The sequence below is a fragment of the Ischnura elegans genome, chromosome 13 (assembly GCF_921293095.1).
Source record: "Ischnura elegans chromosome 13, ioIscEleg1.1, whole genome shotgun sequence".
NCBI lineage: Eukaryota > Metazoa > Arthropoda > Insecta > Odonata > Coenagrionidae > Ischnura > Ischnura elegans.
The window spans coordinates 16,193,871-16,206,054 of NC_060258.1; the positions used below are offsets into that span (position 1 = coordinate 16,193,871).

At 44.9% G+C, this 12,184-nt stretch overlaps 1 protein-coding gene across 1 annotated transcript; it reads right to left on the reverse strand.

Annotated features, from left to right (window-relative positions):
- Positions 1-555: 555 nt before the first annotated feature.
- Positions 556-5,718, reverse strand: LOC124170038. The gene has a single exon (XM_046548724.1). It carries the CDS (start codon positions 5,716-5,718, stop codon positions 556-558), a length of 5,163 nt encoding a protein of 1,720 aa, XP_046404680.1.
- Positions 5,719-12,184: the final 6,466 nt, after the last annotated feature.

Here is a 12,184-nt window from a genome sequence, read left to right on the forward strand (position 1 = left end):
AGTATGGAGATAATTTTTTGCATCCTCGTAAATTAAATGCAATCCAGCGACGATCTTGGAATCGGTGACATCACTTCATTAGGTAGAGAGATATTCTTCGTAGAAATGGACTGTGCGTGTAGTGGGGAAACCCTAGGTGGCCTTCTCCCTACTCCTCGATCCCGGAGACCGGCCTGTAGAAACGGCACGGGTCTCCCTACGATATATACCGATGGCGATGGAAGGCCGGCGTGGGTCGTCACACTCACACCACTCCACTGTAGTCTTACGAGATAGTAGGCGATGTAGGCACTCGTTTGCGTAATCGTTAGTGATATTTAATCCAGCGACGATATCGGATTCGGTGACTTCCCATTAAGCAGGCGATTGTATGTCTTTGCGGAAATGTACTCTCCATGCGGTGGAAACACCCAAGGTAGCCTTCTCCCTACTCTACAAATCCGGAGACCGGCCTGTAGACACGGCACCTAGTCTCCCTAATGGTATATACCGCTGACGATGCAAGGCACGGTTGGGGTCATCGCAGAGAGATGTGTGAAATCCATGAACTATTCCTCATAGTAAAAGCTCTGGGAAAACGACGTTTTTGGCGTAAGGTATCCCATCGATGAGTTTCTTCGGCGGAACGAGTACGATCACGTCTTCCGGCCTTCTCACGCGGCTCAATAACACGTAGAGTAGACCGTGAGTGAAACAGTCGGTTCTGAGGTCCACTCCGACGTACTCTATCGTCTGGCCCTGGCTCTTATGTCCTGTCATGGAGTATGCTAAGGCCAAGGGGAACTGGCGGCGGAGTATTTTAAGCGGAGAACCTTCGGTGAATGGGAATATGAAACTGATCCGGGGTATGCCGATGAGGTGTGTCTTCCCGGGAATTCGGACCGTGACGAGGCGGCGTGTAATAGCGGTCACGATGACTTTGGTCCCATTCACCAGTCCGTCTGCAATATTCAAATTCCTGATGATTAGGCATACCGATCCGACCTTGAGGCGCAAAACGTGGTCCGGAATGCCTTTTCCGGATGCCTTATTCAACAGTTGGATGTCCACATCGAGTCCCTCGTCGTCTTCTTTGTAGACGCTGTCGGCGCTCCGCAACTCATGCAGGCATCCTTCGTAAGAGTCGAGAACTAACTCATTTATTTCCTTGACGTTTACATTCAACGTGGAAAGAATCGCTCTCTTTGCGCAGAGCTCGGGTTGGCTCAGAACGCAGGGTGGAAAGACCTCGTCGATGAGTTGCCGCAGAGATGTCACAGCCCTTAGTCCTCGAAGTGGTATCAGCGTCTCTTGTAGCCGTCCCTCGCCGAAGGGGATGGAGTCGATGGTGCCGTTGCCAACCTGGAGGAGGAAGTCGGAGTAATCCTTGCAGTTACTCGTTCGTTGTGGCGTTGTCAAGGAAAATACCTTGAAGATACTCCACATCGGTGACGACCGCAGGGAAACACGCGCTACATCTGCGGGGATGCGCGCTTTTTCCACGACGGGTGGGATTTGCCTAAAGTCACCGGAACAGACGAATATCTTTCCTCCGAACGGCAAATCATTATCCATAAGATCCCTAAGTGACCTATCTATAATTTGAAACAGAAAGTGGTGAGCCATCGGTGCCTCGTCGAAGATAATGATTTTTGCTTCTCTCACGAGTTGAGCCCGCTGCGAACCGTTGCTCACGTTCCAATATCCAGTTCCGTCCCCTAAATCGAGGGGGAGGCGGAACATGCTGTGGGCCGTAGTCCCTCCTTCCATGTTGGACGCCGCGATCCCCGAGCTGGCAACTGCCAAAGCAACAAATCCGTGTCCGCGCGCGTACGCTAGAATGACGCTGATGAGTGCGGTTTTTCCATAGCCGCCCGGCCCGTCGAGGAACAATATTCTATCCCCTCTTCTTTCATCCTGGATGAGGGTTTTGACGTGGGAGAAAACACGTTTCTGGTCCTCGGAAAGCCTTGGCTCCCAATCCTCCACGAAAGATCTCAACTGTTCCGTACCGTAACGAACCTGCTCTCTACTCAATTCGGTAGTGTCGTCGTCGACGTGCGGAAGCCCGTGATCGGTGAGACAAGAACCCTGACGCCTGAGGCTCCTATCGATAGCTAAAAGAGTTAATCGGTACGCTACCTCGGGGTTTTCGGGATGCCGGTCTAAATGATCCTCACTCAGGGCATCCTTAAATTTCTCCCAAAGGATGGCCGCTGGTGCGCCTACATTGCAGAGAAGAACGAAGAATGACCGCAATGCATTTGCAAGCATGAACGCCGAGGCCTCTTTCATGGCATCGCTGAATTCCTCCTCGTCCTCGATCAAGCCTAAAGTACGCGCGACTTCCTGAAACGTGCGGCAATGACCTACCCCGCGGGACAAAAGGTCGGCGTAACCACGGCAAGGAGTGGTCATGAGAAGGATCCTTAAGTAATACTGTTCGCCTCGGTTAGGTGAAATCCAAAGCAACCTACAGACTTTTTCCCCGCGCTTGCGAGCGGTAACGTAATGCACGCCGTCCGGGTGCTCGAAAAAGACGTCAGTACGCGGAGGACGGGAGTGGACTATGCACGTCTCGTAAAAACTCTGGTACGTCAAGTCGTCAAAAATGGGGTCTCGCGGACGGTCGAAGTAAATCATTAATTTGGAAGAGGCGGAAGACGCGATTTCTGTCAAATTACTCTCGCGAGGCCTGTATATGACTTGTTGTTTCCCTTCCAAGTGGACGGGAAGGCATTCCACGGTGGGCTCCAATTTAGAAATGGGGAACTCAAGCAAACGCCAGCAGGCGTCGCTGGCGCCTATCATGCGCTTTGTGGCATACTGCTCGACCTCGTTCTCTTGCAATCCTATCGGGGTCACGGTGACGTTTTGCAGTGAGCCACCCTTCATTAGGTATTTAAACAAATATTTAACTACGCGGCGAGTGGATGCAAGTTCTAAGTTTATGTGCGCCTCGTACTTCAACATCAACGCGGCGTTGTACGGGACCACCCATCCGTCGTGCACTGTAATTTCCCTGCGTCGCGTGGTGATAATCCCCCGATTCGAGTAATTGCGCCTATACTGAACGAAACCTCTTTCGTCCACGTGGGTTGTTTCGCAAGACGGTTTGGGATAGAATTTACCGCAACAACCTTTCGCGTCATCCCAACATGGAAAGTCGGTGCGGTAGTCGGTACCGCACGGGCCGTGGATCATGTGTTGCAAAACTAACTTCCTAAGTCGTCCACCGGCCTCGTCTTCGGATGGAATGTCTGCGCGAATAACCTCGTCGATTTCTGCCGCTTGTACCGGTTCCCCTCCGTGTACCTTGAAAACTATGTGCGCGTGAGGCAATCCCCGCATTTGCATTTCGATGACGTAGACGAAGTAGGCGGGGCGCCCAAAAAATGCTCCACTACGCAAGTCTCTTATCAATTCCCCGAGCTTTATGCTAAATATCCTGCAGGCTGTGGAAGGATCACTGCGCTTGCTTCCATGGGGGCACGCCTTTCTATTTTCCTCCCAGTGAGCGCTATAAGTAAACGTGAGAAAGTACGTCGGTGCTCCCAACCGCGATACTAGAGCCATGGCATTCTCGTAGTGGACCTTCATGTACCGGGGTCCTCCGGTGAACGTGCTCGGAAGGTAAACTTTCCCCGGACGCACGCCACCTTCTCCTTGAACTGTTTCGTCACCCTCGATATCTCGTCGAACCTGTCCTTGTTCCTGTCTTCCTACGTCTATCAGTTCGTCCAGAGGTGCGATCCGCGTGGCGGTTGCGGAGGAGGATCGCATCTGGGAATAGCGGATGAAACGTAGCCGCTCTTCTTCGTACCGGGCAAACATTTCCACTTGCCATGCCTGCGACAAACGCCCCAAGTGGGAAAATCGGCATTCTGACAGTAGTAGGCATCTTGCGTAGTTGAACTGCGTGAGCTTTCTTCCTTGGTTATCCTTCATTCCCACGTGCCAACCCAAATTACCGTGGGGGTAGAGCAACGGATATTGGAACGGCTCCATGAGAGGACTCAAGAGGTCTATTGAGGACGGTCTTCGGTCACTCCTCTTCCAAATTGTCAATTTCCTAGGATCGTATGCTGCGTCCTCCGTGCTCATGGCGGCGTGCACCTCGATACCAGTTTGTCTATCTCCAAGTCTCGGACCATGAGTGGATCTGCTCGTCACTTCGAAAGTGAGGTGCGCGTCGATTGATGGCTCCGCACTCAGGCGACGGAATTCCTCGATGAACGGATTCACAGTTGTGATGTAACAGTCAATTTCTTCAATGACGTCCGTCCTGAGCGTTCTTCCCAGCGCTATGTTTCTTCGTTCTTCGCCGTCGTCAATGTAAAGGCGGCAGCGGTTCACGAACTGAGTATTACCTCCTCTCGTGGTGAACCTTTGTCCTCGAGCTTCCAGAGCGTGCACATGGTGGTACATCCTACCTTCTATCTTAAAGAATGACAGCCCACTTGGGTGCCTGTACCCACCACTGACCTCTAGCGCGCAGAAGGCGAACAGGTCGTTGTACGCTCGAGATCTACCTAAGAATTCTCTGTTCGAATAAAACGGTGCATCTAAGGAAGGCAGCCGCTGCACATTGAACGATCCTTCTCCGCAGCACCATTTTCTACGTTCTTTCTCCTCGTCGAAAAGCCTAGCGCCACAGTGAGAACATCGATGCACGCCTTCTTCCCAAAGGGATACCCTCTTTAGCTTGAAAGGCGTGACGTCGTCCAGTGCCGCTCCATTCCAATAGGCCAATGGGCCATTGCCAACTATCTTCTTTCCGAGAGCAGCGGGAATGTGCCTCATGGTCTGTAAATCCGGATTACGCAACCTATACCTCACCGACGTCTGCCGCGATGCCTCTGGATCGATCTCCTGCAATCGACTGATAGCACTCGTTGTAACCCTCGGATGCGTAGTGGCGTACTTCCTTACGGCTTCCCTGTTAACCTCCGGGTGCTCGGTGGCATACTTTCGCACAGCTTCCCTGTGAATCTCCGGGTGCTCGGTGACGTACCTCCTCACGGCATCCCTATGCACTTCTGGATGGTCTTGGCTGTAGCGACGAACTGCGCCCAGGTTTACGTGTGGTTTCTTTGTTGCATATTTTTTTTTTGCGGCCGCTAACTGCTCGTCTCTCGTGGTATCCAGTACCTTCGGTCTTCCGCGTTTGACCTTCTTGGGACGACCCATTCTTTTTCCGGTCACGGGAGGAGCAGTGAGGGGATTATCTAACCTAAATAGTAAGACAACAGGTTTCATGTGAAGCAGTTTGGGATCGTGAGTGATGCTGCTCCGTGAATGAATACCTGTAATTTCCGTCGCGCCGATCGTCCTTTGGCTACATGCTGCAGAAGAGGAATCGTCCGCTGGGCGTGTGAAAATGAGCCGTGTAATGGTGTATTGGTTTTGATCAGGGCTGTAATTGTTAGATGAAAGAAGCATAGAGGCCAGAGATGCGTGCGTGTGGCATTTAAACAAGCTGGCCTTACCGTCGCCACAGGTTCGGTAGTCGTAGTCCACAGCATGAGAGTCGAATAAGTAAATGTTGTCACATCGGCGCCAAAAGCTAACTGAACGGAGACGACCGGTGAAAATGAAAGCAATGTCATTTTGGGTTTGTGATAGGAGGTTCTCAAGGACATGTGATAGTGACCTGACGTATTCCTCGACATCTGAGATAGTGAGCGGATATATGCCGTAGTGCACGTCTGATACGGCGATGTGGACTACGTTTCCCATTACCTCTAACACATCGGGTAATTCTTCCGGGAAAAGGTAACGTTCTACGCCCCCAATTGAATCATCTCGCAAAGTTCTATATATCCGGTTTCCGCAGAAAAGGAGTGAATTTATTACGTCCGTATTGAATTTTCCGTCGATGAAGCCCCAAACTGCCGCGCAGGAGGAGTTCACTACACATTGTGAACCTGCACTCCAACCGAAAAGGTCGTAGTTGCCCTGATGGAAAGACCCCGCAGCAACGCAGGAGAACCCCCTAGAGCGGGTGTGCATCGCGGAAGGCGAAAAAAGTATCAGAGGCAGATTGTGTTTATACTTACTTATTGGAAGAGACTGTTGGATGTAAGGAAATTCAATCACCTGGATAGGGAATCCTCGGTATAACCTGTAAATGATTATTGCAATATCACAGTGAAACAAATATTGAAGTACTGGATAGGAACTGAGTTCGTTAAAAGTACTGCAAACACCCGATCGGCGTTAGCTATTCACGTCAATAACTGAATTTGTACGAATAATGCAATGTATTCCAGTGGCCATAGCTGAAGTGGAAATAATAGCTGGAATATACTTTAATACAAGAACTCAGAAAAGAAAGGGAAACGTTATGAAGTGCATGCATGAAGACCTTGTGGCGTATTCCGATCAAAGAAGGTAATGAGGTATGTTTTCATATGGAAAACCTGTTGGAAAATGTAATTATCTCAATATGCAAGGTTTTAACAGAGAAAATACGTTTGTACACGGCACAGATAAGTGAATTTGGCGACATTGATACGTCGGTGAAGGGGTAGAGGTGAGCTACTGCGTGAATGAATGATTCGAAGTGTAAGGAAAAGCGAAAAATGAAACAATGGAATGTACGAAGAAACGTAATCGTCAATGTAGTCAGAGCGTAGGGAAATAACGGGAATGGAGGGAAACGCCTTGGAGACTGAACGACACATCCGAATAAAAGTAAGGGCACTTACAAGGATATAGGGAGAAAGGAAGGTAAATGAGTAACAATGCAGCCCTTGATCAAAATGTTAGGCAATATTTCTCAGGTGTTTGTCATTAGCATAACGCAAGTGCTTCATCAGTACGATGAAAGTTGAAGAAGGGAAGGTGAAGGTCTGAATAATACAACATGAGCAGGCATGGAAAGGAATGTCCCAGTTTTGAGTGTATTTAGGGCACACCGTAAAAAATGGGAAGGGGCGTGATATTTATGTGAGAAAAATGCACGTCAAAGAATCAGCTCTTGTAGAACGTGAAGAAGTGAATACATATCTGTGTGACGATGTATAAGATGTAAATAAAATAGAATTGAAATGAATGTTAATTTTTTGTCGTGTACAGTAACAATAATCACAAGTTACAGGAAATAAATGGGAAAGGAAAATGATCATTACGCGACAAGGATACACCTAAGGGAATGCAGTAGGCGTCAATGATTTCGCTACAACTAAAATAATCAACTGGATATGAAGAGATTGCAAATTCGATGGAAGTCAGCGACAGTGATGTCATTTGTTTTACAAGGAAGGGTAGCAATACGATATCCCCCTATAGAGGCAATGTCATGTGTCATTTTGGAGAGCAATGAACGGCAGTGTTCCGTTTCGAGGTACTAGTCCAGGAAATGAAGGAAGGTGTTTGTCTAGCAAATTCTTATAAGCGAATGGATTTACTGGAAATGTGAACAGCAGGTATGGAGTAGACCAAGGATCGAAATCTAAATCATTTGGAAGGGCGCTTTTACCTAGGGGAATGTTTGCACCCCATGACGGGGTACACTTTTAAAAATTCAATAATCTTACAAATTAATTGTAACCAAAATAATCTCTCTAATTTATTTCCCAATTTTGATGATTTTTGAGGTATTTACGATTAAAAGTTACGGGTTTTCGACGAAAATTCAATGCTTCTCAAACAGTTTCTCGCAGGAACTTGTAAAATATGCGTCTTTCAATGGAACTACAAATTTTAAATAATGTAGCTCATACAGGAAGGAAACCTTAGGAATGTAATTGTTTGACATCCTTTGACAACAAAAACGAACCGAGAGACGCCATCTCAATGCAAAGCTTTCGTTTTGAAAGACTAAATTTTAGAAAATCATATCGAGTGACGAAGATAGTGGATTTCTCGCTTAAAAATTAAGTATTAATTATTTAATTTTTTAAGAATCTATTTTAAGATACTTCCAAACGATCTTGGGAATGACAACTAAAGCAAGTCGTTACAAAAAAGAGTTCTGTCCCTACTTTTTCTACGAAGATATCAGTGACAAGAACAACATAAGTAACACCGTAGCTAGAATAGGGAAATTGCATACTCTTTATAAACAGTATGCTGATACACTACAGTAAACACTTAGTACCGCAATAAACTTTTTTCCGCTTAAAATTCAGTTTTTACCCTAGAAAATAACTCCCAAAAGTCTCCCGAGTTCCGCGAGCTAAAAAATCCCGCCCCCACTAATCTTTGGCCGTGACGTCATAGTTCAGTAGGAGTCCAGATCCAAGCCCAGTAACTGCAAGTTTGGAAGAGCCACGTTGCGTTTAAAGGAGAACATGGGTGAAATAAGGAAAAGTTGCAAGTGGTGCATTGTTCTTCTGTGCAATAACACCCCAGAAAAAATTTCCGTCTGCATTCCCACGGAGGAAATTAGAAGAAAAGTCTCGATGCATGCCGTCTGTCGGGATGAGCGTAACGGAAAAATAGGAGTATAATAAACGGAATGATAAACCCGTGTGCTATGTGAGCGAAGATAACTTTAATATTAATAATATATCCATATTTAATTGACTGAATAACTTGAAACTGAGATTTTTCGATAATTCGGCCGCCGTAGAATAAAAACTGAACTTCACAACAAAAATTGAGATAGGTGTTTCTCGATGGTTGTGATGGACTCAAATTATTTATGGCACTTGTTCAATTTCAGTTACGGAAGGACACAGAAAAATCCATGATGTTAAAAATCAAGGGAAGGAAATATGAAAATACAGAGCAACGTTGATCCTCATGCATTCGAGTGCCAGGCAAGAAGACAGCGTTTTCTTCTGCTGTCGGCGTCAAAATGATGTGCCGCAGTACTTTGCAAATTTATATCCTGGCATCACTGCATGCTATAATAATGAACTATATGTCATTTTAAAGGAAATTTTATCCTAAATTCTGATTTATTTTATTACCAAAAAATTGAGAAATGTAGATACGGCCAGTGCAATATAAATGACTCCGCGCATCGAAAAGTTAGCCGTTTTGTCAACTTCATGAACTTTGCAACTCAACCTAAGGAAAACTACTACGTCTACAGCATTAATCTTCCACATTAATTTACACTCGTCAGTGCGGATTAATAAAAAGGCTTTTGGGTATTTTTAGAACTTATATTTTGCTATAAATTATTGAAAATATGTAAACATTACCTTGTCCCAAAGCAGGGACGGCGACTTGCAAAAAATATTGGGGGGCCCAAAGTGGGGACTTGCCCCGGGAAATTTTCTAAGTAGTGAGTTTAAAGTTTTTTAAGCATTTTAGAAGAGTCATATGATCAACATTAGAACCCTTATAACTCGAATCTCGATATCTGAACACTCCGGGGAAAATCGACAAGCCTGGCACATTTTTTCCTCACACCCATAACGGATTTTTGAGGTGGCTCGGGCCCCCTCAAGCCCCATGGAGTCGGCGCCTATGTCCCAAAGATAAAGGAAGTTGTAGATGGAAGAAGAATGGAATCCAGACGTGGTCACAAAAAATGAATCGCAGCATTCTTTCCTTTTATTCTACGCCGGCTTGCTTTCCAGGAAAAGTTGAGTGACAATGAGGAATGTTCCGCGGCCCTTGATTTGGAAACTGTGGAGATAGAGGTAGACGTGTGGAACAGCGATTTTCATTCAGTTGGTTGTCAGAATAAACCAAGGATCCATTTAAAGGTTGTTAGGCCATCGTATAAAGATAGGACTGATGTGAACCACAGGGGAAATGGGATGTTTGATGGAAAGTCAAACCCAAAGTTGCCCAAAGAATGTGCAGTTCTATGTTGCTCTTTCCCAGTTAAAACCAAATGGAAATTGGATTGGGATGATATTTTCACCACGGATTCCAGTGATAGTGAGAGTGCAGGTGATCATGGTCAGCGTCGAAGGCCATCCCTCTAGGATTTCCGATACGGAATTTTTAAGTGATAACCGATCGCAATGACGATGAGCTCGCCTTTACAGTAGGTTTCAGATATATCGCGAGAGAAGCTCCCAAAATGTATTACAGACTCTGTTTGGAAAATATTCAAATTGTAATGTTACCTCAGGAAGGCCTTCTAATTACCAAAGTAACTTATTAACACCTGAAGACGTTGTATTTATTATATTAATCGAATTGCGATTGACCGATTCTTTCTGCAGAATAGGAAGTGGTTTCGGGGTTTTGAGTTACAAGATGGTAGATTGTGTTGGAAGTTCGTCTATATTATCGCAACTAAATGGAAACATTAATAGTCTGGCTTCCTCAGAGCTTCCTGTTGCCCTCCAGGCAAGGTATTTTGAAGTTGAAAGTATCATCGACAGCTTCGAGGTGGAAATAAGTTCACCATAAGACTACCGGACTGCCAAAAGAATATACACAACACATGAGTATACGCTTTCGCCAACATTATACGCAAGTGTCACTTTGTTATGAACTATAAAACATTTCAGATGCACGTATGCTACCTTTCCATTTCTCGGCATCTACTTTCCGCGCCGACGAAGTCTACAGTTTCTGTAAAGTACCCTATTATCATGATGGAATCAGTAACAGGAAGCTTGCTAGGATCTGCCTAAGAATAACCATATTCCTTCATCTTTACGCAATCTATCGCTTTCAATGGAGGAGAAATAGATCAAATAATAGCCCTGAAGTCACAATGAACAACTCCGATACGTCTGCACTTCAATAAATGAATCATAACCACGCCGTCGCATGTATTCAAGTGTGCAACCTCTACTATGACCGTGCCGCCGTCCGCCGTGCCTCCTCGTACTGAACTATGACGTCAGTTTTCTGCCAGCCAATCATCGGGCGTTTTTGCTTCTCACTTGCATTTGAAAATTCTCGTGAACTTTGATGCATTAAATATCGCAAACCACGTCATAAAATAGGGAAAAAAAACTTTCACCGAGGTATGCAAACATATATTTTTAGATAATTTTGGGGCTATTGATTATATCTGAAATATATGCAAGTTCCCTATTGATCGTGTTCCCTTAAATTTCCCTAAATGAAGTAGCTATCAACGAATGATAGTGTTATTAATTTAAATTACTTAATTTTGAAAATTTTTGATGTGAAAAAAAGAACGGATGTTATGTAATTGCGTGAAAAATGCACTTTTAATCGCAGTAAGTGAAGCACACTGTAAATAAGGAAAAATGTTTGGGTAACAAATTTTAGCATAACATTCATTTTGCTCAATATTAGAAAATTCGGAAATTGCTACGTTTTGCACATTTTGACCTTTCTTTCCTGGACTATATGGGTAAATGAAGTAATTTCCTTCGTATACACATTTCTACACGCTAAAATTCAGGATGATGATGAGTATCGCTTCATGTAGCACGTTAAGCATTCGGGAAGCGACAATGATAGGTATTAATAAATTCATTGCGCGAGGTGCATATTCTAATAACGCTGAAGGCCGTATGACACTTCCCAATTTATTAGCCAATCCATTGGATATTGGATTGTGGACCCACTGACACACACCAATTTCTATCCCAATATCCATTTCACAATATTGGACACAATTTTTAGCCCAATCTGGAATTTGGAACGGGTTCCATTTTCTCGCGGCCAATCTCCAATCAGAAATCAGTCTTCTCGACCCCTAGTGCCCAAAAGTAGAAGCTCTTGGCAAAACATTCGGTTTGGCTATTAAGGCCGCTTTACACGTGAAGGATCAATCGAATGACCATCATTCACCGTGCATAACGGAAAATTCCCGCATTCGAATGAAAATTCAGCCCTGTTCTAATTTGCTTGAATGATATGAGCGCACGACGTCCATCTTGCCATTGGCATCCACCTCGGAATTTTAATATAATATATAAAAACTTTGGAAGCATAACAACCCATGAAATAGCTCATATAATTAATATGTACTCTGAGAGAACATAAATTCACAAACATCAACTATGTGAAGTCGGTAATTCGGAAATTACATTTCGGATATTTAATGAATAAAAACGTCGTGTTTCTCCTCCATTGCGTCGATATTTGGTATAATTTACATTTATTAAACTATATTTAATGTCATGAGAGGAAAAATATCGGGTGAAAGTCCCAATTAATGACACAATCTCTGTATATTCGATGAACTCATGGCAGCCAAAACGAGCCGCTACGTTATCTTGGCTCACGTAAGGGATCACAATATTGCCTATCTCTAATCATTCAAGGAACTCACCCGAATGAAATTTCGAGAAAATCTTTGCAA

Coding starts and splice junctions, on each gene's coding strand:
- LOC124170038 (XM_046548724.1), bottom strand. CDS start 5,718: ATGGGAAACGTAGTCCACATCGCCGTATCAGACGTGCACTACGGCATA.